The sequence below is a fragment of the Hypanus sabinus genome, chromosome 10, assembly GCF_030144855.1.
Source record: "Hypanus sabinus isolate sHypSab1 chromosome 10, sHypSab1.hap1, whole genome shotgun sequence".
Taxonomy (NCBI): Eukaryota; Metazoa; Chordata; class Chondrichthyes; order Myliobatiformes; family Dasyatidae; genus Hypanus; species Hypanus sabinus.
The window spans coordinates 77,782,262-77,809,215 of record NC_082715.1 but is presented as its reverse complement, the minus strand read 5'-3'; the positions used below and the strand labels follow the sequence as shown (position 1 = coordinate 77,809,215).

The window sequence follows — 26,954 nt, the reverse complement described above, 5'->3', positions numbered from 1 at the left end:
GCGAGTTAATTCACAATCACAATTCCAATCATTTTATGCACACTTATGGTCCCAGGGCATTACCAAGACTGCTTCCACTTTGTTTTGTTACATCCAAGAGGGCCAATAAGACCATTGGATAGCTGATTTTTTTTAATTTTCAAAACCCTTTCCCTGAAAAAATTCCTTCTCCCTGTAACCTTTGACGATCTTAATAATCAACATCATATCCACCAACCTCTGCTTTAAATATCTGCTGCCTCTGGCTAAAGAAATTCCATCTCATCTGTTCCACATCCCTCTACTCTGAGGCTGTGCCCTCTGGTCCTAGACACTACACTACGGGAAACATCCCCTCCACATCCACTCTATCTGGGCCTTTCAATATTCAATAGGTTTCAACGAGATCACTCGTCACTCTTCTGAACTCCAGTGAGTACGGGCCCAGAACCTCTGTATTCACTAACCTTTCCACTCCCAGGTTGATTGGAAGTCCAGAAGTTGAGGGTTCCCAAGTCTGTGAGTCTCTGCAAATGTCAGAGCCTGCTGGGGAAATTGAAAACCCATTGTCTGTGTTTTGCGTTGTCCTGCCCAGCACTGTGGACATGCTAAGTGGCAAAACTTGCCAGTTGCCACCAGCACATCTTTGGGTGTGCTGGCTGTTGACACAACCTACACACTTCACTGTATGCTTCAATGTACATGTGATAAATAAATCTTGAATCTTTTACGATGTAAAAACGGTAAAAGCCTACCCCCTTTTAAGGAATGTATTAATCTGGAGTCGTTTCAAGACCTGGTAAACGCCTACAACCTTTTAAGGAGATTTTAATAGTGAAACTGCTTTTACTGATTCACTACGTAACCAGCAGAAACAGATTTAAGGCCTTTGCCAGAGGTGCAGGAGGTAAAATGAGTGTTATTAGAAGAAGATAGCGAGTTATTAGCAGTCCTCACCGTTGGTTACTGATGCAACAGATGCATTTCACTGTGTGTTTCAATGTATGTGTGACAAATAGAACTAATCATTGAATTAGATTGAAAATCCTGGGATCAATACTGAGGCCTGAGGATCAATCAGAAGTCGAGGTCCATTGGCTCGAGCCCAAGGTCTGCGAATCTCCATGGATCTGGGTCTCATTCCACTCAAGGCCAAAGACAGCCTGTCCTGGGGTTGGAGGACTGTGTGTGCAGGTTGAGTAGGAGGGAGTGAAGAACGGGGCTTGTTTTGCTGTAGTTGCCTGGTATGTTGTGTTTGGTTGTGTTTTATGTTGTTAGAAAAATAACGTACAGAATAAAGTCAGATGAACAATTGAAAAGAAAAGAAAAATGCCAGGTGCTGGCAGGAGATCAGGCTGAATGTTTCTAATTGGGAGATTATTTCAGAGTCTTGATGGGATGACGGGATGACCAGTCTGAGCATGGTTTTATGCTGTGGACACCAGGTCATGAAGTGATGCATAAACTCTACAGCTGACTCACTTAGCAGGCTACCACAGCAACCTGCCAGGCTCTACAAAGCAATGAACTCAGCCGTGCTTTGGAACAAATCTCTTTAGTAACAGCAAATTTACAACGAACAATCACACAACCACTCTGGAACATAGTGTCACAGCTGCAGAAAAGGAGGAAGTCATGGAGAGGTTGTCTACGGAGTCTCTGTGGGTGGAAGTTAGAAATAGGAAGGGGTCAATAACTCTACTGGGTGTTTTTTTTTTTAAACAGAATACTCAATAGTAACAGGGACATCGAGGAGCAGATAGGGAGACAGATTCTGGAATGGTGTAATAATAACAGGGTTGTTGTGATGGGAGATTTTAATTTCTCAATTATTGATTGGCATTTCCTGAGAACAAGGGGTTTAGATAGTGTGGAGTTTGTTAGGTGTATTCAGGAAGGTTTCTTGACACCATATGTAACTAAGCCTAAAAGAGGAGAGGTTGTACTTGATCTGGTATTGGGAAATGAACCTGGTCAGGTGTCAGGTCTCTCAGTGGGAGAGCATTTTGGAGATAGTAATCACAATTCTATCTCCTATACCATAGCATTGGAGAGGGGTAGGAACAGACAAGTTAGGGAAATGTTTAATTGGAGTAAGGGGAAATATGAGGCTATCAGACAGGAACTTGGAAGCATAAATTGGAAACAGATGTTCTCAGGAAAACGTACAGAAGAAATGTGGCAAATGTTCGGGGGGTATTTGCGTGGGGTTCACGTAGATACGTTCCAATGAAACAGGGAACGGACGGTAGCGTACAGGAACCGTGTACAAAGGTTGTTGTAAATCTAGTCATGAAGATGACCTTACGAAACGTTCAAAAAAACTAGGTGATGATAGAGATCTAGAAGATTATAAGGCTAGCAGGAAGGAGCTTAAAAATGAAATTAGGAGAGCCGGAAAGGGCCATGAGAAGGCCTTGGCAGACAGGATTAAGGAAAACCCTAAGGCATTCCACAAGTATGTGAAGAGCAAGAGGATAAGACATAAGAGAATAGGACCAATCAAGTGTGACAGTGGGCAAGTACGTATGGAACCGGAGGAGATGGCAGAGGTACTTAATGAATACTTTGCTGCAGTATTCACTATGGAAAAGGATCTTGGCAATTGTAGGGATGACTTGCAGTGGACTGAAAAGCTTGAGTATGTAGATATTAAGGAAGAAGATGTGCAGGAGCTTTTGGAAAACATCAAGTTGGATAAGTTGCCGGGACTGGATGAGATGTACCACAGTCTACTGTGGGAGGCGAGGGAGGAGGTTGCTGAGCCTCTGGCGATAATCTTTGAATCATCAATGGGGACGGGAGAGGTTCCGGAGGATTGGAGGGTTGCGGATGTTGTTCCCTTATTCAGGAAAGGGAGTAGAGATAGCCCAGAAAACTATAGACCAGTGAGTCTTACTTTAGTGGTTAGTAAGTTGATGGAGAAGATCCTGAGAGGCAGGATTTATGAACATTTGGAGAAGTATAATATGATTACGAATAGTCAGCATGGCTTTGTCAAGGGCAGGTTGTGCCTTATGACCCTGATTGAATTTTTTGAGGATGTGACTAAGCACACAGATGAAGGAAGAGCAGTAGATGTAGTGTATATGGATTTCAGCAAGGCATTTGATAAGGTACCCCATGCAAGGCTTATTGAGAAAGTAAGGAGTCATGGGATCCAAGGGGACCTTGCTTTGTGGATCCAGAACTGACTTGCCCACAGAAGGTAAAGAGTGGTTGTAGACGGGTCATATTCTGCATGGAGGTGACCAGTGGTGTGCCTCAAGGATCTGTTCTGGGATCCTTACTCTTCGTAGTTTTTATAAATGACCTAGATGAAGAAGTGGAGGGATGGAAGGATGGGTTAGTGAATTTGCTGATGACACAGGTTGGGGATGTTGTGAATAGTGTGGAGGGCTGTCAGAGGTTATAGGGGTACACTGATAGGATGCAAAACTGGGCTGAGAAATGTTCAATCCAGTTAAGTGTAAGATGGTTCATTTTGGTCGGTCAAATATGATAGCAGAAAATAGTATTAATGGTAAGACTCCTGGCAGTGTGGAGGATCAGCGGGATTTTGGCATCCGAGTCCATAGGACACTCAAAGCTGCTATGCAGGTTGACTCTGTGGTTAAGAAGGAATACGGTGCATTGACCTTCATCAACTGTGGGTTTGAGTTTAAGAGCCATGAGGTAATGTTGCAGCTATATAGGACCCTGGTCAGACCCCACAGAATACTGTACTCAATTCTGGTTGCCTCACTACAGGAAGGATGTGGGAACCATAGAAATGGTGCACAGGAGATTTAGAAGGATGTTGCCTGGATTGGGGAGCATGCCTTATGAGAATAGGTTGAGTGAATTTGGCCTTTACTCCTCGGAGTGACCGAGGAGGAGAGGTAACTTGATAAAGGTGTACAAGATAATAAGAGGCTTTGATCACGTGGATAGTCAGAGGCTTTTTCCCAGGGCTGAAATGACTAGCCCGGGAGGGCATAGTTTTAAGGTGTTTAAAAATAGGTACAGAGGAGATGTCAGGGGCAGCCGTGGTGGAGGTGGAAATGATAGCATCCTTTATGAGACTCCTGGATGGATACATGGAGCTTAAAAAACAGAGGGATATGGGTAAGCCTAGGAAGTTCTAAGGTAAGAACATGTTTTGCACAGCTTTATGGGCCGTAGGTTTTCTATGTTTCCTATAATGCCAGCCAGCTGAAAGATGGGGGACTTCCATTTTCAATACTGGAACTGTTCAAGTTTCAAGAAATGAAAACCATTTTTTCTTGAACACATAGCATAAGCAAGGCATTTCTACTTAAAGTGTGACTCTTGTAAAATGAGTAACTCTTTGGGAAAGGCAAAATCCTTGAGGGCGTTGGCCAAGTCAGTAAAATTCAAAGATTATGAAAATTTGTGTAGAACCAAAATATCTCCAATAACTTTCACAGGATCTCAAGAGGAACAGAATTACAGAATTTAACAGCTTTCTGATTCAGGTAATTAAGATCAAAGTTCAAAGTAAATTTATTAACAATAGTCCATATAGATTACCATACTAACACGAGAACCGTTTGCTTGCAGCCATTTACAGGAAAATAAAGAAGTACGATAGAATTTTATGAAAAACTATACATAAAGACAGATGATCATCGGGCAAAAGAAGACAAACTGCAGAATTAAAAATAAAGATGGGCACATGAGTTACATTAACTTCAAAAGGTTTAAGCACTGAAATAATTGGTGATAATTTTAAGGTAAAAACAGCCAATATCAGGCTCTTACCTGAGGCTGAACACTGGAACCCATCACCTTGATAACCAGGGGCACAATGACATCTGAAAGATCCAGGGACATTAAAGCACTGAGCATATGGGTGACATCGACTTGGTTGGCATTCATCAATATCTTGAGAAGGAAAGCAAGTTTGTTTAATAGGAGCACAATACGTGACTTTAACATATGCTGTTTTGCTGTTAAACTATCATGGTTAATTGCATTTTAAATCTATCTACCTGTGTTTGCTTCCTAAACCCTACTCAATGAAAATCTATCAATATCGGTGTTGACATTTTTAATTTCTCTGTCAACACTTAAGCCTCACCAACATTCTGTGTGAAAAAGCTTCCACGACCCTGTGTGAAGAAACGCTTCCTAATATTATTCCTTGGAATAGAGAACATAAGAGATTCTGCAGGTGCTGGAAATCTGCAGCAATACACACAGAATGCTGGGGGTACTCGGCAGATCAGGCAGCATCTATAGAGAAGAATAAACAGTTGACATTTTGGAGTTGAGGCCTCCTTATTTTAAGCTCTCCCACAAGAGGAAATTGTTTCTCTCAATCTATCATTTTTAATCTTCCCAAGCATCTAAATTGGATCACCCTCTTTCTCTCCAGTGCTTGAGCCACATGCCCAGCCAATGCACCGATCTTCAATAACTAATACTGAAGCAAAACTTCCCTGAGCAACAATTAATTTTCTCTTTAAGAGATTAGCTTTATTTGTCACATGTACATTGAAACATCGAAACATACAGTGAGATGCGCTGCTTGTGTCAATGACCGAGAGTCTGGGCATGAGCTGGGGAAGTCCTCGTGTCACTATGCTTCTGGTGCCAATATAGCATGCTCAGAACTTACTAAACTTAACCCATATGTCTTTGGAAGGTGGGAAGAAACTGGAGAAAACATATATTTGTCATTATTATTCTGCATCTGAACAGGTTGTCTTGTTGTGGACATTGCACGTTGTCAGTCTTTGCGTCATTTGTCAATGATTCTGTTGTATTTCTTTGTTCTACTGTGAAAGCCTGCAAGAAAATGAATCTCAGGGTAGTATACTGTACCATATATAATGTGCACTTTGTAACAAATTTGCTTTGAACTTTAAAACCATGTTGTCACAGGGAGAAGGTATAAACTCCTTACAGACAGCGGTGGGAATTGAATTTCAATCTTCACTGCTGCCAATGTGAAGTGTTACACTAACTGTTACGCTGTCATACAGCCCCACAGAGCATTTCTTACTTTCCACGTACTGAAACAATTCCAGTTAGCAAATACAGAGTGAGCATCAAACAAAATTTAAAAATGGCTGGTGTTTCATTTTGTTACAATACTCCTCTTGTCTGCTGTTAGTCAGAAGAAATCCCAGATGTACTTTCAGAAACATGCATCAAAATTCCAGGCATGTTCTGAGCTCTTTTTAGTTTTAATCCCAAAGGCAGAGAGTCAAGCCCATCACTGTGGCTCTGCTAGATCATCGCCCTTTCACCAGGGCAGCATAGTGGTTAGCAGAATGCTTTACAGTGCTGGCGACCAAGGAGTTCAATCCCTGCCAATGTCTGTAAGGAGTTTGAGTGTTCTCACGGGTTTCCTCCAGATGGTCTGGATTAGTAAGTTGTGGGTCTGCTATGTTGGAGCTGGAAGCACGGTGACATTTGCAGCCTGTCCCCAGCACATCCATGACGCCTTTCACACACTTGTGACAAATAAAGAAAGAAAGCTAATAACACTAATCTTTATCGTCTTTGGGAGTGAATCAATTACTACCATCTCTCCACACTGCTGCAATCTATTTTCCCTTTCTGAAGGGAAGCTGCTCTTTTCAGATCTCCCTGACAACTGACAATCCTCCCACACACACAACCCAACGTCAAAGTCAAGTTTATTGTCAGATGCACGAGTACATTTCTGCACAGGTGCAGTGAAAAACTGACAGCAGCATCACAGGCACAGAGCATCATATAAGTGGCAATTTTTCAAAAAATCAAAGTTCAAAGTAAATTTATTATCAAAGTACACATATGTCAGCATATCCAACCCTGAGATTCATTCGCCTGTGGGCATTCACAGTAGATACAAAGAAATACAATGGAAAACAACCAAAGTGTAAAAGGCAAACTGTGTGAATACAAAAAAAGCAAATAATAATTATAAATAATAAATAAAATTGAGAATATTGTTACAATAAAGAACACAAAACAAGGTCCATTTTAGTGGTCATAGTGTTGCTAAACTGTTGTGATTAGGGTTGAGCAGGTTGCTTCAAGAATTGAAATGTTGAAGGGAAGTAGCCGTTCATGACCGTGATGTGAACTTCAAGCTTCTGTACTTCCTGATGGTGTCAGCTGCAAGAGAATGGCATAGCCGGGGTGGTGGGGATTGTTGATGGAATGATACCTGATCCCTCTGTCTTCAGAAGGCATCACAAACATTGGAGCTTTAAATTGTTCCTCTGGAAATGCCCGCAAGAAAACTTTCAATCTTACTGTATGCAGCTTTTATTTCTCTACTTATTTTGTTATAATTTCCCTGCTTATAACTATCTTCTATTTTGTTCTTCCCTGTGTTATCTTCTCATTTTTTCTGCCCTCCCTCTTTCCCCACATATCTATACTAGTTCAATAACCATGCTTCTTCAAAGTTCACTTTTGGAGAAATACTATCAACTAGAAATATTATCTCTATCTCCACAGATGCTGCCTGACCTGCTGAGAGTTTCCACCATTCTCTGATTTTATTTCAGGTTTTCAGCAGCTGTAGTTTATGGATTTTTTTTCAGTTTTGTTTCAATGCTTGGTGAGCCTTTGCCCTCCTTACAGGGCTTCTAATTAATATATCAAAGGTGCCGTTCAGTAGCATTGCAGTTAGTGCAATCACTTAACACCACCAGCTGTTTGACTGGGGTTCACTTCATGCTGCTCTCGATTAGGAGGATGTACATTTCCTCTGTGACTGCACAGGTTTCCCCGGGTGCTCCACTTCCCTCCCATGTTCCAAAACTGCAAGGGCTGAGCTTAGGGTTAGTGACTTGTGGGCATGCTAGGTTGGCACCGGGCATGGGGCAACACTCGCTGGTCACTCAGCACTCCTCACTGACAAACAGCACACTACGCTGTATATTTTGAAGTACATGTCACAAACAAAATTAATCTTTATCAGTCTTCACTGAACTCCTCAGATCAGTTTTGCACAGTGGTTTTGATTGCCTTTAAGGGAGCTCGCAAAAGTGGGCTTATAGGTGTCCAAAAAGTCCTGCCCAAACCCCCAGATCACTTCCCCTGACCACCTCACTCAGACTTCAGTCCATACATAAATTGAGGAAAAATTCGACAAGTGTTTTAAGGAAAGTAGGATATGACATACCGACACAAGATTTTCCATCTCCAGAGAACCCTGGTAAGCAGACACACGTGTAGTCTGAACCCCCTGTGTAGAAGCAACCAGCCCGTTCAGGAGAGTCACAGTCGTGAGTTCCAGCTTGGCATGGATTTTCGGGGCGCTGAATAGCTAAGGGTTTTATTTATATTTTAGTATTAGATAGATAGATTGATACACTATTGATCACAAAGGAAATTACAGTGTCACAGTAGCATTACAAGTGCACATTTATACAAATATAAGAAAAGAAGAAAGAAAGAATACAAAATCACTTACCTGAAACAGTCTAACAGGAGGGGTCATCACTTCCCCGGCTATAGGTTGTCTTATTATAGTCTAATGGCTGGACAGCAAGAATGACCTCATATAGCGCTCTTTGGAGCAACTCAGTTGTCTTAGCCTATTACTAGAGGTGCTCCCCTGTTCAGCCAAGGTGGCATGCAGAGGGTGAGAAACATTGTCCAGCATTGCCAGGATTTTCTGTAGGGTCCTTTGCTCTACCACAGCCTCCAGTGTGTCCAGTTTGACCCCTATGCAGAGTCAGTCTTTCTAATCACTTTATTAAATTTGTTGGCATCACCCGTGTAGATACCATTGCTCCGGCACACCACCGTATATAAGAGGTTGACGCATTTATACAGGAACATTGTGGTTTATGATCAAATAGTTTTATCAGTTTAATTACCCAATTTAAATTGTTATGAATAATTTAGATTATTTTAATTACTAAAATACTTTAGCCAGTGCTTGTACATCTGAATTTTAGTCCAAAACCAACAATAAGTGACTTAAGCAATAACCTATATTTTAGTCAGTATACCTCTACTAAATGGACAGGTTCTTATGTCTAATTAACTCCATCATTAACACTGTATTGCCAGATTTGATGATAAGATCAAAATCCAAGATGTTTGTGCAAGGTTTGACCAGAAGACCAAAAGACGTAGGTCCAGAATTAGGCCATTTGACCCATCAAGTCTGCTCCACCATTCGATCATGGCTAATCCTTTTTTTTTCCTCCTCCTCAACCCCAGTTCCCAGCCTTCCCCCCATAACCTTTGATGCCATGCCCAATCAAGAACCTATCAATCTCTGCCTTAAATACACCCAATGACCTGGTCTCCATAGCTGCACGTGGCAACAAATTCCACAAATTCACCACCCTCTGGCTAAAGAAATTTCTCTACATCTCTGTTTTGAAAGGGTGCCCCTCTATCCTGAGGCTGTGCCCTCTTGTCCTGGACTCTCCCACCATGGAGAACATCCTTTCCACATCTACTCTGTCTAGGCCTTTCAAATTCAAAAGGCTTCAAAGTGATGCTCCCTCATCCTTCAGAACTCCAGTGAGTACAGACGCAGAGTCCCTCGTCTGACAACCCTTTCATTCCCGGAATCATCCTTGTGAACCTCCTCTAGACCCTCTCCAATGCCAGCACACCTTTTCAAAGATGAGGAGCCCAAATGTGTTCACAATACTCAAGGTGAGGCCTCACCAGTGCCTTATGAAGCCCACATCACTGCTCTTGTATTCTAGACCTCTAGAAATGAATGCAAACATTGCATTTGCCTTCCTCACCACTGACTCAACCTGCAAGTTAACCTTCAATGTGTTCTGCACAAGGAATCACAAGTTCCTTTGCATCTCAGATTTTTGGATTTTCTCCCCATTTAGAAAATAGTCTGCACATTTATTTCTACTACCAAAGTGCATGACCATGTATTTTCCAACATTGTATTTCATTTGCAGATTTCTTGCCCATTCTCCTAATCTGTCTAAGTCCTTCTGCATCTTACCCGTTTCCTCAACACTACCTGCCCCTCCACCAATCTTCGTATCATCTGCAAACTTGGCAACAAAGCCATCTATTCCATCATCTAAATCATTGATATACAGCATAAAAAGAAGTGGTCCCAACACTGACCCCTGCGGGATTCCACTAGTCACTGGCAGCCAACCAGAAAAGAATCCTTTTATTTCCACTCGCTGCTTCTTTCCAATCAGCCAATATTCTAACCTTGTTAGTAACTTTCCTGTAATAGCATGGGCTCTTAACTTGGTAAGCAGCCTTATGTGTGGCACCTTGTCAAAGGCCTTCTTAAAGTCCAAATATACAACATCCACTGCATCCCCTTTATCTATCCTATTTGTAATCTCCTCAAAGAATTCAAACAGGTTCGTCATGCAGGATTTTCCCTGAATTAAACCATGCTGACTTTGCAGTATCTTGTCCTGTGTCACCAAGTACTCCGTCACCTCATCCTTAACAATTGACTCTAATGTCTTCCCAACCACTGAGATCAGGCTATCTGGTCTATAATTTCTTTTCTGCTGCCTTCCTCCTTTCATAAAGAGTGGAGTGACATTTGCAATTTTCCAGTCCTCTGGCACCGTGCTAGAGTCCAATGATTTTTGAAAGATGATTGTTGATGCCACCACAATCTGTAATGCTGCCATTTTCAGAATCCTAGGGTGCAGTTCATCTAGTCCGGCTGACTTAGGTATCTTTGGTCTTTCAGCCTTTTAAGCACCTTCTCCCTAGTAATAGTCACTGCACCCGCTTCTCTTCCTTCACACACTACAACATCTGGCACACTGCTAGTGTCTTCCACAGTGAAGAGTGATGCAAAATACTCATTTAGTTCATCGCCCTTCTCCTTCTCCCCCGTTATTATTTCTCCAGCCTCATTTTCTAGTGGTGCAAAATCCACTCTCATTTCTCTTTTACATACTCAAAAATGCTTTCACTATCCTCTTTGATATTATTTGCTAGCTTGCTTTCATATTTCATCTTTTTCCTTCTTATGAATCTTTTAGCTGCTCTCTGTAGATTTTTTAAAACTTCCCAATCCTCTATCTTCCCACTAATTTTTTGCTTTGTTGTATGCCCTCTCTTTTGTTTTTACATTAGCTTTGACTTCCCTTGATTTGATCACCCATTTGTGCACAGTTAGCTCATCTCTCGGAGACACATGTAGAATACGTGATTCATTCTAAAAGGCTACGGAACATATGCCAAAAGGCGCTTGTTCCCATCACTAAAAGAGCATTTGTACCGCATAATATGGTATCCAGTTGTCAGTGCTGGGAAGAGTGTGTAGACAGGATTATCTGTGGATGCAATGTCCACGCCAGGGAAGATGTGAGTTGGAGGTGGCTGGAATGGGAAATAGGCAAGAGAATTTTTTCCCCCATGGTCAATTCAGGGAAGTTATTTCTCTTACTTAAGGGGGTGTTAATATACATCACAGTGGACAAAAACGAATGAGGTAGAACGCAGGTCAGCTGAAACCTAACAGTGCTGTTCACCATGATGAGAGGTAGAAACAGGCTTTAAAAGAATTGAGTTTACTGAGCAGGGCAAAATGCTCCTGAGACACCAACCAGGCTGCTGTGGTATCAGGAATAAAATCACCTGGCACCTGTAGTGGCTGCTTGAACACCAAGTCAGCTACGGAGGTCTGCAGGACCTCCTCTGCAGCTGTTACGAGTCCTAGCAGAATCCACGGGAGGCGATCATCTGTTGAATTGGGGACTGTGGTTGGAAGAAGTATCAGACGGGATGCAAACCGAAGAACCACGTATGCAGCCACTGTCGACACTTGATCGACAACCTCTGGCTACCTGGTGATATAGTCCACCGTGGTAAGGCAATGCATGAAACCACTGGGGGTGGGGGGGGTGAAGTGGACCAACCAGATGCATAGTGATGTGTACAAGTGTGCTCAGAGACCTTGATCAAAAGTTACAGCTAATTTTCAGCCACTGACACACAACATGGGCTGCACTCCAGTCACACACATCCTTCCTAAGCCACACCACACAAACTTTAAAGTTTCTGTGAAGCCTACCCGCCCAGATCTGAGAGGCTGTGAATGGAGTTAAAAGCAGTACACCTTCGGTTTGTAGGCACTCTGGGGCGAGGGCGACTGATTGAGACACTGCCCAGCAGAGAAACTTGACGTCAGCCATCTGCAGACCTGTCAACACAGTCCTGTTAGCCTGAACCTCTGGGTAGGTAGCTTGATCGGCAGCCATGCCTGCATAGTTAATACCATGTTTATGACATCAATGACGGGCTGTGAGAGGCAATCAGCCACAGCATTATTTTTTCCCATTGATGTGCTGCATGCCAGCCTTAAATTCCAAAATGTAGGGCAGGAGGGGTTGCTGCTGTGAAGACCAAGGGTCTGACGCTGTGGTCAGTGCATGCATGAGGGGATTATGGTCAACAACTGCTGTGAAATGCTGACCCTCCAGTAGGAAGCCAAAATAGCAGACAGTCAGCTAGAGACTGAGAGGCTTGTGGTCAAAGGTACTGTATTTCCTCTTGGGGGTGCAGAGTGGCAGAGCTGGGAACTGCAACATGCCTCCAACCAACTGTTCATGCAGAGCACCCACAGCATCATCTTAGGCATCAGTAGTGATGGCTCCAGATGCATTGGGGAGTTGGCGCGCCAGTAAGATCACGTTCAATAGAGCATGTCTGGTATCATCAAATGCCCTGGTCACGTCCACTGACCACTCCTGCAAGCAGTTAGGGGCTCTGCTTTAAGGGCACTGTACCAGGGGAGCACAAGTTCAGCAGTTCGCGGAAAGTCCACAATAGCAATGACTTCTGATGGCAGCGGCGTCATATCTTCTTCAGAGAAGCAGTGGCCAAGAAATGCATTAGTAGACTACCCAGACTGGCATTTAGAGGGGTTTATAATCAGCCCATGTTGGTTTAACCACTTCAGAAGTGTGCAGAAATGCGATTAGTGTTCAATTTTGGATGTGCTGGCGACATGCATGTCACCCAGGTAAACAAAAAGAAAATCAAAGTCTTTTAACACAGAGTCCATTAGTTGATGGAAAGTCTCTGCTGCATTTTTTAGACCAAATGGCATGCGTGGAAACTCAACTAGGTCAAACTGGGTTATAACAGCAGCTTTGGCAATGGGCTCAGTAAGCTCCCTATAGTCCTTCACTATTTGAAGTTCTGAACACCTGATTTACAAATAAAAACCTTATAAAGAAAGAACTGCTATGACATTCTACAGAAATACTAAAGACTTTCCTAAACAAATCTCAAGAAATTACAAAGAAGGTTTTGCAATGAACAGGTCTAACTCACCCACACAGGTTCGGCCATCGTCTGCAAACTGATAGCCTGAGAAGCATTCACATCGATAGGTTCCTGGCTGATTGTTACAAATGGCATAATTTCCACAAATTGAGGGGTTCTCTCGGCATTCATCAACATCTGCAAAGCCACAGCAGTACAGAGGTAATTCACAAAGAAAATGCTTACTCATGAACATTTCAACATGGCTCTGTCCTTCTGCAGGATTCCCTAAAGGTTAACTTGCGTGTATTAAAAGTAGCTTTGGGCCCTTATCTAAGAAAGGATGTGCATTGGAGAGGGTCCAGAGAGGGTTTTACGAGAATGAACCCAGGAAAGAAAGCGGAATGAGGAAGGCTTGATGGACTACTTGGAGTTTAGAATAATGAGGGGGATCTCTCTGAAAGCTATCAAATATTTAAAGGCCTGGGTAGAATGGATGTGAAGAGTATGTTTCCTAAAGTGAGGGAGTCTAAGACCAGAAGGCATAGGCTTAGGATGTCCCTTTTGAACAGAGATTAGAAGGAATTTCTTTAGCCAGAAGGTGGTGAAACTGTGGAATTTATTGTCATAAATGGCAATGGAGGCCAAGTTTTGGGATATATTTAAAGTGAAGGGTTCTTAATTAGTAAGGCTGTCAAAGGTTATGGGCAGAAGGCAGGAGAATGGGGTTGAGAGGGTTAATAAATCAGCCATAATGGAATGGCGGAGCAGACTCAATGGGCCAAATGACTTAATTTTGCTCCCATGTCTCATGGTAAACTGCAGTGAATTTATTTTTCAGCTCTTCACAGCTCATCCACCTTAAACTCCTCACTTACCGCAACCATTTGCATTATATGATCAATAATTTGGCCTCCACAGCTGTCTGTGGCAATGAATTCCACAGAGTCACCACTTTCTAGCTAAAGAAATTCCCCCTCATCTCTCCTAAAGAGACGCCCTTTTCTGAGGCTGTGCCCTCTGGTCCTATACTCCCCCACTATAGGAAATACCCTCTCCACATTCACCCTATCTAGGCCTTTTCAATATTCAATAATTTTCAATGAGATATCCGCCCCCTCCATTCATCTAAACTCCAGTAAATACAGGCCCAGAGCCAAACACCCCCATATGATAACCCTATCATTTCTGGGATCATTCTCGTATTGGGAGGCAATTTGCATCATTTAGGAGGGGAGGTTTGGAATAATTCCAAATTGTCCCAAATAAATGGAGATTTTGGAAGAGTCTAGGGCCAGAGGGCACAGCCTCAGAATAGAAGACATCACTTTAGAACAGAGATGAGCAGGAATTTCCTCAGGCACAGGATGGTCAATCTGTGGAATTCATTAACACAGATAGCTGTGTATATTTAAAGTGAAGGTTGATGGGTTCCTGATTAGTAAGGGCGTCATAGGTTAGGGGTGAAGGCAGGAGAATGGGGCTGAGATGGGAAGTAAATCAACAAGAATAGAACAGTGGAGACTCTATGGACCAAATGGTCTAATTCTGCTCCTATTTCTCTGTCTTATGGTCTTACACTACTTAATTGCTTTACTGTTATGCCTTATGGTATAACTATTCCTTTTGTTTCACAGCTTTAGATGAAACTTGCTCATAAACCAGCTCTTCCCCTGTGGTCAAATCACAGTGTACTTTGTGTTTCCTCCCCTGTGGTCAAATCACAGTGTACTTTGTGTTTCCTCCCCTGTGGTCAAATCACAGTGTACTTTGTGTTTCCTCCCCTGTGCACTGGAGGAGGTCTCAGCACATCCTGGTCGAAACAATGGACCATCAGAGTGAGGAGAGGCTGAGAGTGGGCTGGTGGGTGCAGGGTTCTGCAAAGTAATGAGGAATGTGCCATCACAATAAAACAGCAAGGTGTCCTTCTGACTTCTGGTGGGCAATGGTGTCAACCGGACAGACAATGAGTTTGTGGACTTGTAAAGCGGTGACCCGGAACTGTGCCAGTGGGTTGCTGCTCCTATCGGGGATATACAAGGTCACTATTTGGGCAAGTCAGTATGTCTATTAAACATAGGAGCCGCATTAGGCCCTTAGGCCCATCAAGTCTGTACTGTCATTAGAATTATGGTTGGTTTATTTTCCCTCTCAATGCAGGAGAGAATATATGAATCCTTGTGGGTTGAGTTAAGAAATTGCAAAGGTAAAAGGACATTGATGACAGTTATTTACAGGCCTCCCAACAGTGGCTGGGAGGTGTACCACACATTACAACAGGAAATAGAAAAGGCGTGTCAAAAGGGCAATTCAATGATAGTGACAGGAGACTTTATCATCCAGGTCGATTGGGAAAATCGGGTTAGTAATGGATCTCAAGAGAGTGAGTTTGTTCAATGCCTGTGAGATGGCTTTTTAGAGCAGCTTGTCATTGAGCCTACTAGGGGATCAGCTATAGTGGATTGGGTGTTATGTAATGAACTGGGGGCGATTAGGGAGCTTAAGGTAAAAGAACCCTTAGGAGACAGTGATCACAGTATGATTGAGTTCAACTTGAAATTAGGAAGAAAGTAAAGTCTGATGTGTCAGTATTTCAGTGGAGGAAGGGAAATTACAGTGGTATGAGAGAGGAGTTGGCCAAAGCAAACTGGAAGGAGCTGCTGGCAGGGATGTCAGCAGAGCAGCAATGGTGTGTGTTTCTAGGAAAAATGAGGAAGGTGCAGGACATGTGTATTCCAAAAATGAAGTAATACTCAAATGGTAAAATAGTACAGCTGTGGTTGACAAGGGAAGTCAGTTATTGTATAAGCAAAGGTAAGGGCATACAACAAAGCAAAAATTAATGGAAAGATAGAGGATTGGAAAGTTTTTAAAAACCTACAGAGAGCAACTAAAAACATCATTAGAAGGGAAAAATGAAATATGAAAACAAGCTAGCAAATAATATCAGTGGATAGTAAGTGCTTTTTCAAGTATGTTAAAAATAAAAGAAAAATGAGAGTGGATATAGAACTGCCAGAAAATGAGGCAGGAGAAATATTAACAGGGGACAAGGAGATGGCTGATGAATTAAATGAGTACTTTGCGTCAGCCTTCACTGTGGAAGACACTAGCAGTCTGCCAGATGTTGTAGTGTGTGAAGGAAGAGAAGTGGGTGCAGCTACTGTTACAAGGGAGAAGGTGGTCAAAAAGCTGAAAGACCTGAAGGTACATAAGTCACCCGGACCAGAGGAACTGCACCCTAGGGTTCTGAAAGAGGTAGTGTTAGAGATTGTGGTGGCATTATAAATGATCTTTCAGAAATCACTGGATTCTGGCATGGTGGCAGAGGACTGGAAAATTGCAAATGTCACTCCACTCTTAAAGAAAGGAGGAAGGCAGCAGAAAGGAAATTATAGACCAGATTGCCTGATCTCAGTGGTTGGGAAGACGTTAGAGTCAATTGTTAAGGATGAGGTGACGGAGTACTTGGTGACACAGGACAAGATACTGCAAAGTCAACATTGTTTAATTCAGGGAAAATCCTGCCTGATGAACATGTTGGAATTCTTTGAGGAGATTACAAGTTAAAAAAATAAAGGGGATGCAGTGGATGTTGTATATTTGGACTTTCAGAAGGCCTTTGACAAGGTGCCACACATGAGGCTGCTAAACAAGTCAAGAGACCATGCTATTGCAGGGAAGTTACTGGCATGGTTAGGGCATTGGCTGATTGGTCGGGGCAGCGAGCGGGAATAAAAGGATCCTTGATGGTCGGCTACTGTTTTTCTCTACACTCTCCCCTCACCAGCTTCCTCCAAGTTTTGGTTCCCTCTCTCCCCGAATACCACCTGATCTTTTGAGTATTTCTAGTGGTGTTCCGCAGGGGTCAGTGTTGGGATCACTTTTTTTTATGCTGCATAAAATGATTTAGATGATGGAATAGATTACTTTGTTGCCAACTTTGCAGTTGATACAAAGATTAAAAATTGGTGCAGGGGCAGGCAGTGTTGAGTAAACAGGATGCAGAAGGACGTAAGACAAATTAGGAGGAATGGGCAAGAAAGTGGGAAATGAAATACGACGTTGGAAAATGCATGGTCATGCACTTTGGTAGTAGAAATAAATGTGCAGACTATTTTCTAAGTGGAGAGAAAATCCAGGAATCTGAGATGCAGAGGGACTTGGGATTCTTTCTGCAGAACACCCTGAAGGTTAACTTGCAGGTTGAGTCAGTGGTGAGGAAGGCAGATGCCATGTTAGTAGTCACTTCAAAAGGCCCTAGAATACAAGTGCAGGGATGTGATGTTGAGGCTTTATAAGGCACTGGTGAGGCCTCACCTTGAGTACTGTGAACTATTTTGGCTTCCTCATTTTAGAAAAGATGTGCTTGTATTGGAGAGGGTCCAGAGGAGGTTCACAAGGATGATTCCAGGAATGAAAGGGTTATCATATGAGGAACATTTGATGGCTCTGAGTCTGTACTTGGTGGAATTCAGAAAGATGAGGGGGATCTCACTGAAACCTTTCAAATGTTGAAAGGCCTAGACAGAATAGGTATGGAAAGGATGTTTCCCATGGTGGGAGATTCTAGGACAAGAGGGCAGAGCCTCACGATAGAGGGGCGCCCTTTCAAAACAGAGATGTGGAGAAGTTTCTTTAGCCAGAGGGCGGTGAATTTGATGCCACATGCAGTTGTGGAGGCCAGGTCGTTGAGTGTATTTAAGGCAGATTTTGATAGGTTCTTGATTGGGCATGGCATCAAACGTTATGAGGAGAAGGCTGGGAACTGGGGTTGAGGAGGAGATAGAAAAAAGGATCAGCCATGATCGATGGGCCAGATAGACTAATTCTGCTCCTATGTCTTATGGCTTTATGGTCTAATTTTGAAACAGCTACTGTTTTTCTCTCCGTTCTCCCCTCACCAGCTTCCTCCAAGTTTTGGTTCCCTCCCTCCCCGAATACCACCTGATCTTTTGAGTATTTCTAGCATTTTTAAAAATTTTATATCTCCGTTGTCTATACTTTATAATCTTTCTGCTTGCAGTTCCATGAGGCTGTCCCCAACTATAATCAACCAAGATTCTCTTTCAAAAAATTGGAAAGTCTGCACATGTGCAACAAGAAAGAACAACTCCTTCCACTTGATACCACTGACTACAGGAAGCAGCACGGTACTGTCGTGTTTAATGTAACACTTCACAGTGCCAGCGACCTGGGTTCAATTCCCGCTGCAGTCAGAAAGCAGTTTGTACATTTTCCCTTTGTGGATTTCCTCCACATTATAGAGATGTACAGATTACTAGGTTGCTTGGTTACATGGGTGCAATTGGCTGTTTGGGTTTGTCAGGTCGGAAGGGTCTGTTACTGTGTTGTATCTCTAAATGCTCAGTTCCCGCATTGGAGAAACGTACTCTTTTGTGTCTCGAGAACAATAGGAATGTGGAACATGCTACATGGATTAGCCAAGGTAAACAGTACAGCACAGTTCAGGCCCTTCGGCCCACAATATTATGCTGACTCTTAACCTACTTCAAGATCAATCTAACCTTCCCTTCTACAAAGCCCTCCATTTTTCTTCCACCCATGTGCCTATCTAAGAGTCTTTTAAATGTCCCTAATGTATCTGCCTCTACCACCACCCCTGGCAGGGCGTTTCACACACCTACCACTGACACCCTCCCCCCCTCCCCCAACCATACTTTCTTCCTAATACCTTAAAGTCATGCCTCCTCAAATTCGCCATTACCACACTGGAAAAATTCTCTGGCTGTCCACACTATCTACATCTCTTATCATCTTGAACACCTCCATCAAGTAACCTCTCAGCCTCCTTCACTCCAAAGAGAAAAGCCCTAGCTCACTCAGCCTTTCCTCATAAGACATACATTCTAATCCAGGCAGCATCCTGGTAAATCTCCTCTGCACCCTCTCTAAAGCTTCTACATCCTTCCTGTAATGAGGTGACCAGAACTGAACATAAATTCTGTGTGTAGTCTAAGCAGGGTTTCATAGAGCTACAACATTATCTTGCAGCTATTGAACACAATCCCCTGCCTAATGAAGGCCAACACACCATGCATCTTGTTAACCACTCTATCAACTTGCACAGTAAATGATGGATCTATGGACAATAAACCCAAGATCACCCTGTTCCTCTACATTGCCAAGAATCCTTCCATTAACCCTGTATTCAGCCTTCAAATCCGACCTTCTGGCAGCCTGAAATGTACTATTTCACACTTTTCCAGATTCAACTCCATCTGCCACTTCTCAGCCCAGCTCAGCATCCTATCAATGTCCCATTCTAATCTTTGACAACCTTCTACATTTTCACAACTCCACCGTCTTCTCTATCATCTGTAAACTTACTAACCCACTCTTCCACTTCCTCATCCACATTATTTACAAAAACACACGAGGAGGGGTCCCAGAACAGATCCCTGCAGAACCTCACTGGTCACTGACCTCCAGGCAGAATACACTCCATCTACAATCACCATCTACCATCTGTGGGCAAGCCAATTATGAATCCACAGAACATGAAAATAAGTTGTCACTTGGCTCATAGGCAGTCATTATCTTACCGTAGCAGGTTAAGCCATTACCGCGGAAACCAGCAGAACATTCACAAGTGAACTGATTTCCCTGTTTTGGGCGGCAAATGGCATTGGTGTCACATCCGTGGTTTCCGGTATAGCATGGGTTCTGGTTCGTTGAACTCGAATCATCTAAAGAACAGGAATTGGACATTCATTTCAAATGACGAACACCACTGGTACTTTGACCTGACTATCTTTTCTCTAGAAAATAAAATTTATCAAGCTGCTAGATTCACAATACAGTATGGGTGGAACAACAGCGTAGTAGCTAACATAACGCTTTACGGTACGAAAGACTCAAGTTCAGTTTCTGCTGCTAATGTACGTACAAGGAGCAGCATGGTAGCGTAGGAACTAGCGCATCGCTCAACAGTGCCAGCGATCACCAAACCGGTTTCAATTCCCGCTGCTGTTTGTAAGGAGCTTGTATATTTGCCCTAAGACCGCGCAGGTATCCTACGGGTGCTCTGGTTTCCTCCCACATTCTAAGGACACATAGGTTAGGGTTAGTAAGTTCTGAGTGAGTTACGTTGGCGCCAGCACTTGTAAATTGCCCAAGCACATCCTCAGACTTCGTTGGCTGTTGACAGAAACATCACATTTTACTGTATGTTTCAACCTACATGTGACAAACAATCCTTAATCATTTAAAATACAACACATTAGCAAAATGAATTAAAGACCCCTTATAATAAATTCTTACATCTATTCCTTTTACGACAATTCATGCAGGATAATTCACATTTAGCCACAACCTTCCAGTCTTCCCATCAATGACAACACAAGTAAAAACACGAGATTCTGCAGATGCTGGAGATCCAGAGTATCACACACAAAATGCTGGAGGAACTCAGCACGTCAAGGCAGTATCTACGGAAATGAATAAACAGTTGACATTTTGAACCTAAACCCTTCATTAGAACTGTTAGAGAGAAGCCAGAATAGGGTGGTGAGGGGAGGAGTAGGAGTGCAAGGTAGCAAGCGACAGGAAAGACCAGACTTGGGGGAAGATAGGTGGGTGGGCAGGGGAATGAAGTAAGAAGCTGGGAGGTGATAGGTGGAAGAGATGAGAGCTCAAAGAGAAGGAATCTGACAGGAAGGCACAGTGGACCATGAGAGAAAGGGAAGGAGGCGGGATCCAGAGGGAGGAGAAGGGGTGAGAGAGTGACCAGAACGGGGAATTGATAACGTCTGAACTACTGAGTGTTTCTAGCATATTCTACTACTATACCTTACCCTTAGTGCGGATGTGGCTGAAGGATGAAAGGGGAGTTGATAGGCCTTTGAGAGATGCAGAGATATAGGGGAAAAGGGAAAGGGGAATTCTGCTGGCAGCTTGACTGCGACTGATGGGCTAAATAGTCTCCTTTCTATGACATGGTAAATAACAATTCTATGAATTTCATAATCTTAACTCAGACAGATTTTCTGTCAACAAGCCTCAGTACAGGCTGCAAATAGGTGACTCCACTCCCCTGACCTGCGTTTTACTTAGTTAACAGCTAGCAGCCTGAGAATGTTTGTTCTTCCATTTCCTGAAGCAAAGGCACCACATAATGGCATGTGAACTATCCAGTTATCAGGTCTGACCCTCAAGGCACACTCTAAGTACATAAACATCAGGCGTCTGCAGTTGCCCCTCCATACCAGAGCATTCGAACAGGCTACATCACCGTCTGGTATGGTGGGGCCACTGCACAGGGTCAGAAAAAGTTGCAGAGGGTTGTAAACTCAACCAGCTCCATCGCAAGCACTAGCCTCCCCATCATCGAGGACATCCTCAAAAGTTAATGCCTCAAAAAGGCGATACCCATCACTACAGACACCCCCTGACCCATCACCCAGGATATGGCCTCTTTTCGTTGATACCATCAGGAAGGAGGTACAGGAGTCTGAGGACTGGAGACACACACTCAACGCTTTAGGAACGTCTACCTATCCACCACCAGATTTCTGAATTGATAATGAATCGTCCCATTTACTCTACTTCACTATTTCCACTCTCCTTTTGCACTACATTTAATTTTTAAAATATATATTTATTGTAATTTATAGTTTTTATTCAAAAAATTGTTGCTGCAAAATAACAAGTTTCAGTGATGTTAAACCTGATTCTGATACACTCCAGGAACAGTCAGCTCACTTACAAGAATGCTCTTTGATCTCAGGGAGAGTCTAAAACTCAAACAGCACTTTTCAAACACAATGTCCTGCAAACCAGACGTGGTGTTCAACCAGTTACCAGGAAATCTCTGTGAAGCAGATTAGAGCAGTACTGTAATGTAGCAACTACCGTAAATTCCGAACTATAAGCCGCTACTTTTTTCCCACGCTTTGAACACTGCGGCAACACTGCGGCCTATACTACGGTGCGGCTAATACATGTTTTTTTATCATGCCGCCAAAAACATTTTGCCTCGTAACAGTAGACCAATAAAATTGATGAGTAGTTCACAGAGGTCCAATGAAATTGTACGATAAATCAAGCGCACTTTCACAATTAAATTATTGTAAATCAGTCATTTGTACTCACCCTCATCAACATGGAAAACACTCGAAGAAAAGCATATGATGCAGCTTTTAAGTTAAAGGCGATCAATCTGGCGGTTGAAGAAGGAAATCGAGCTGCTGCACATAATCTTGGCATAAATGAATCGATGGTGAGACGGTGGAGACGCCAGAGTGAAGAACTGAGTCAATGCAAAAAGACGACAAAAGCTTTCAGAGGTAATCATAGCAGATGGCCCGAACTTGAAAACTTTCTTGAAGACCGGGTTAACACACAGAGAGCAGGCGGCCGCGGTGTTTCCACCGTGCAGATCAGACTGAAGGCTAAAGCATTTGCCACCAAAATGAAAATCGAAGATTTTAGAGGTGGGCCATCGTGGTGTTTTAGATTTATGAGACGAAAAGGCCTGTCCGTCAGGGTACGCACGACTCTGTGTCAGCAGCTCCCTCCCGACCACGAGGAACAACTTGCTAACTTCCGCACATTCACTCAAACAAAGATAGTGGAGAATTCCATCGGGCCAGATGATATCATAAATATGGATGAAGTACCTTTGACGTTTGACCTGCCTCTCACTCGGACTGTTAATTAAAAAGGTGACTCGTCCATCACACTGAAAACAAGTGGCCATGAGAGAATGCAGTTTACTTGTGTTCTGAGCTGCACAGCATCCGGACTAAAGCTTCCACCGATGGTGATTTTTAAGTGGCTGACAATGAAAGTTCAGTGAAAGCTGCCATCAAGAGTACAAACTCAATTCCAGCTGTGATTCCTGGGGGCACCACGAAGTATTTGCAGCCACTGGACATCAGAGTGAACTGGGCATTTAAAGTGGCGCTGCGCGTTGAGTGGGAGGCTTGGATGACGAGCGGTGAGAAATTCTTTACCAAAACAGGACGCATGCGAAGAGCATCTTTAACTCAAGTCTGCCAGTGGATCCTAAATGCATGGAGCCGTGTCACAACATCCACCATCACCAACAGGTTTCGAAAGGCTGGACTGCTGCGTGATGAAGAGGACCGCGTGCGCTCAAGTGAGAGCGACAACGAAGAGACTGAAGTGAGTGACGAGATCCTGAGGTTGTTTAATTTGGACACTGAAGGACTTTGATGGTTTTAGTGCGCAGGAGGAAGATGAAGAAGGCAATCAATAACTTTTCCTGGTAGGCTGCAGTATATATATTTTTTTTTACCAGTCGTTAGGAGATATTGGAATGTTGTTCGTGCACTGTTCAGTAAAAAAGTATACGCAACGTAATTTGCGTGTTACCGATACGTATGTATATTTAAAAGTAGCTGTGTTACAGGCACTTCGAAAAAAAGCATTTGCAATAAGTATTTGTTTATGTTACCATACGGATTTAATTAAAAGTTAAAAAATCCTCACGTGTAATATCTTTCTGTGTAAATATATTACAACGTGGGACACCTGCGGCTTAAAATCCGGTGCGGCTTGTACAAGTACAAAATTGATTTTCTTTCTAAAATTAGAGCGTGCGGCTTTTAATCAGGTGCGCTCTGTAGTCTGGAATCTACGGTAGTGCCATTGCTCTACAGCGCCAGCGGTCACTGAAGAGAGTACAATTCCCGCCACTGTCTGTCTCATCGCACATTCCAAAGATGCACGTTTAGGGTTAGTGAGTTGTGGGCATGCTCTGACCCCCTGGAAACATGGCAACTCCTGTGGGCTGACCAGCACAGGCCTTGCTGATTTGATGCAAACGATGCACTTCACTGTTTGTTTTGATGAAAATGTAATAATCAAGCCAGATGCTGGAAATGCAGAGCAACCCACACTAAATACTGGGGGAACTCAGCAGGTGAGGGAGCATCCACGGAGAGGAATGAGCAGTCAACGTCTCAGGCTGAGGTCTTCATCAGAACTGACAAGGAAAGGGGGAGAAGCCAGAAGGCATCATGGGCTATAATTGCTCTAGATATTGTGCTATTCTCCAACAATACCTCAGGGTTTAACACCTGATTCACACAAACCAAATGCTTCTATCAATTCCTGGACTTTTCCCCATCTGCTCCTTTCTGGAAAGCACCATGGCGCTATTAAAATGAAAACCACATCATCTTTAAAGCTTCTTCCCTTCAGACAGATCATCTGATCAACCATTCCAGCCAGCCATCCTTCCCACCCCCCCCACAACTATTGCCTCAGTCACTGCACTGTAAAAACATTTTATAATGTTGTTTTCATTGTAAATATTTGGTATTTATATGTTTATGCATATTTTATTTCATATCCATACTTTAACCTCTATTTACATTCTATATAACTTCTTTCTTTATAATTGTTGAATGCTTTCAGTTGCATGTCACGCCAACACACTGCAGCAAATTTCTAAAGCATGTAAACATACAGTCAGCGGCTACTCTATTAAGTACCTCCTGTACATAATCAAGTTGCTACTGAGTGTATGTATATTTGTGTTCTTCTGTTGCTGTGGCCCATCCACTTCAAGGTTCACGTTCGGAATGCTTTTATGCACATCGCTGTTGTAACTTATAGTTATTTGAGTTACTGTCACCCTCCTGTCAGCTAGAACCAGTTTGGCCATTCTCCTCTGACGCCTCATATTAACAAGGTGTTTTTGTCCACTGTCGCTTGCTGGATTTTTTTTTGTTTTTCCACACCATTCTCCGTAAACTCTGGGGACTGTTCTGTGTGAAAATCCTAGGTGATCAGCTGTTTCTGAGATACTCAAATCACCATGTCTGTCACCAACTACCATTCCACGGTCAAAGCAAATACAATCACCTTTCTTCCCCACTCTGATGGTTGGTCTGAACAAGGACAGAACCTCCTGACCATGTCTGCATGCTTTTAGGCATTGAGTGGCTGCCACATAATTGATTAGATTTTGGCATTAATGAGCGGGTATACCTAGTAAAGTGGCGTCTAAGTGCACATGGCAAATAAAATTGATCCTTAACTTACAACACTGGTCTTTCTGAAGGAACTGTGGATCACGAGCCTTACCCTGATCAGGATGCTTTGTCACCCCCTCAGAATAAATTCGATTAATACAGTCTCAATGGGTCCTCGGCTCCATAGTTTCCAAGTCGTCTTCAAGGAGTGGTGCCTCGGAAAGGTGGTGTCCATTATTAAGGATCCCCCCTCCCATCAGCTTCTTCACCTCTGCCATCTGATTTCCAAATGGACATTGAAGCCATGAACACTATATATACACAGACACACATTGTATCGCTACCACTAAGTTATCAAATTTAACAACATAAACTGGTGATATTAAACCTGATCTTGATTCATCGAGCTACATTGTTTTATCCCTTTCAAATACTATGTGGTGACATCTTTTTAATGCTTTCTGTAACTCTATACCTACAATGGTTTGTGGTTCCAACATCTTTGATATTGAACTCTCTATGTTATTTCATCATGATTTGATGCTTGTATTAATCGAGAGGTTTGGGACTGAAGAAATGGGAACATATTACCAAGGCAAGCTGAGATACAAGACAAAAATCAAGGCAAACAGGGTTTCAGTAATTGCTAGTACTGAAATATAATGCTTTAGTTTCTAATATACAGCAAAGAAAGGAGATCAGATTTTATGTCAAATACAGGGATCTATATGCCCCAGCACTGTTTCAGTAGAGTCAACACGATTCAGAACCTTCTTGTGTTACTTGTCACTGTAGCTGCCAGGCTGATTATTCCTCTGGTTTTGCATTGATGTATTTATCCACCACATCTCTAGCTAACAGAAAATTACTTTGGACCTGTATAAAAGCCAGAGCCCAAGTTCATGGAGGCCATTAACAAAGTTATCCCATCAGACTGACCTCCCTGCTCCACCCCCACAACCCTGCAGTTTTCCCCCCTTTTTTTCATAAGAGGAAATTGGTATTAAATTGGCTTCAATCAGCCTTTTAGGCAATGCATAACAGGCCACAACTATTCATTTAAGTGATAAATTTCTTATCTCAGCCCTGAGTCATTATCTCATCACCATTAAACCTACACCCTCCAATTTTTGATACAGGTTCCGGACCAGAGGAACTGCACCCTAGGGTTCTGAAACAGGTAACATTAGAAACTGTGGAGGCATTAGTTACGATCTTTCAAAAATCACTGGACTCTGGCATGGTGCCAGAGGACTGGAAAATTGCAAATATCACTCCACTCAGAAAGGAAATCATAGACCAGTTAGCCTGACCTCAGTGGCTGGGAAGATGTTGCAGTCAATTGTTAAGGATGAGGATATGGAGGGCAAGACAGGACAAAGTCAGCATGGTTTGCTTCAGGGGAAATCTTGCCTGATGAACACTTTGGAATTCTTTCAGGAGATTACAAGTCGGATAGATAAAGGGGATGCAGTGGATGTTGTATATTTGGACTTTCAGAAGGCCTTTGACAAGGTGCTACACATGAGGCTGTTAAGTTAAGAGCCCATGCTATTACAGGGAAGTTACTGGCATGATTAAAAGCAAGTGGGAATCAAAGGAGCCTTCTCTGGGTGAGGTTTTATAAGTCTCTGGTGAGGTCTCATCTTGAGTATTGTGAACAGTTTTGGGTCCCTCATCAAAGAAAAGATGTGCTGGCATTGGAGAGGGTCCAGAGGAGGTTCACAAGGATGATTCCAGGAATGAAAGGGTTATCATATAAGGAACATTTGATAGCTCTGGGTCTGTATTCGAGTGGGGGAGAAATCTCATTGAAAC

The 26,954-nt window shown here is 42.9% G+C and overlaps 1 protein-coding gene across 1 annotated transcript in view; it reads right to left on the bottom strand.

The window, feature by feature from the left end:
- nid1a (nidogen 1a) overlaps positions 1–26,954 on the bottom strand; it is a 149,308-nt gene that overhangs the window by 67,946 nt on the left and 54,408 nt on the right. The window contains exons 9-12 of the mRNA XM_059982156.1: positions 19,737–19,880; positions 13,240–13,368; positions 8,111–8,254; positions 4,744–4,866 (exon numbers count right to left, since the gene is read on the bottom strand). Coding sequence (XP_059838139.1) covers positions 4,744–4,866; positions 8,111–8,254; positions 13,240–13,368; positions 19,737–19,880 — 540 coding nt within the window. The remainder of the gene's footprint in view (positions 1–4,743; positions 4,867–8,110; positions 8,255–13,239; positions 13,369–19,736; positions 19,881–26,954) is intronic.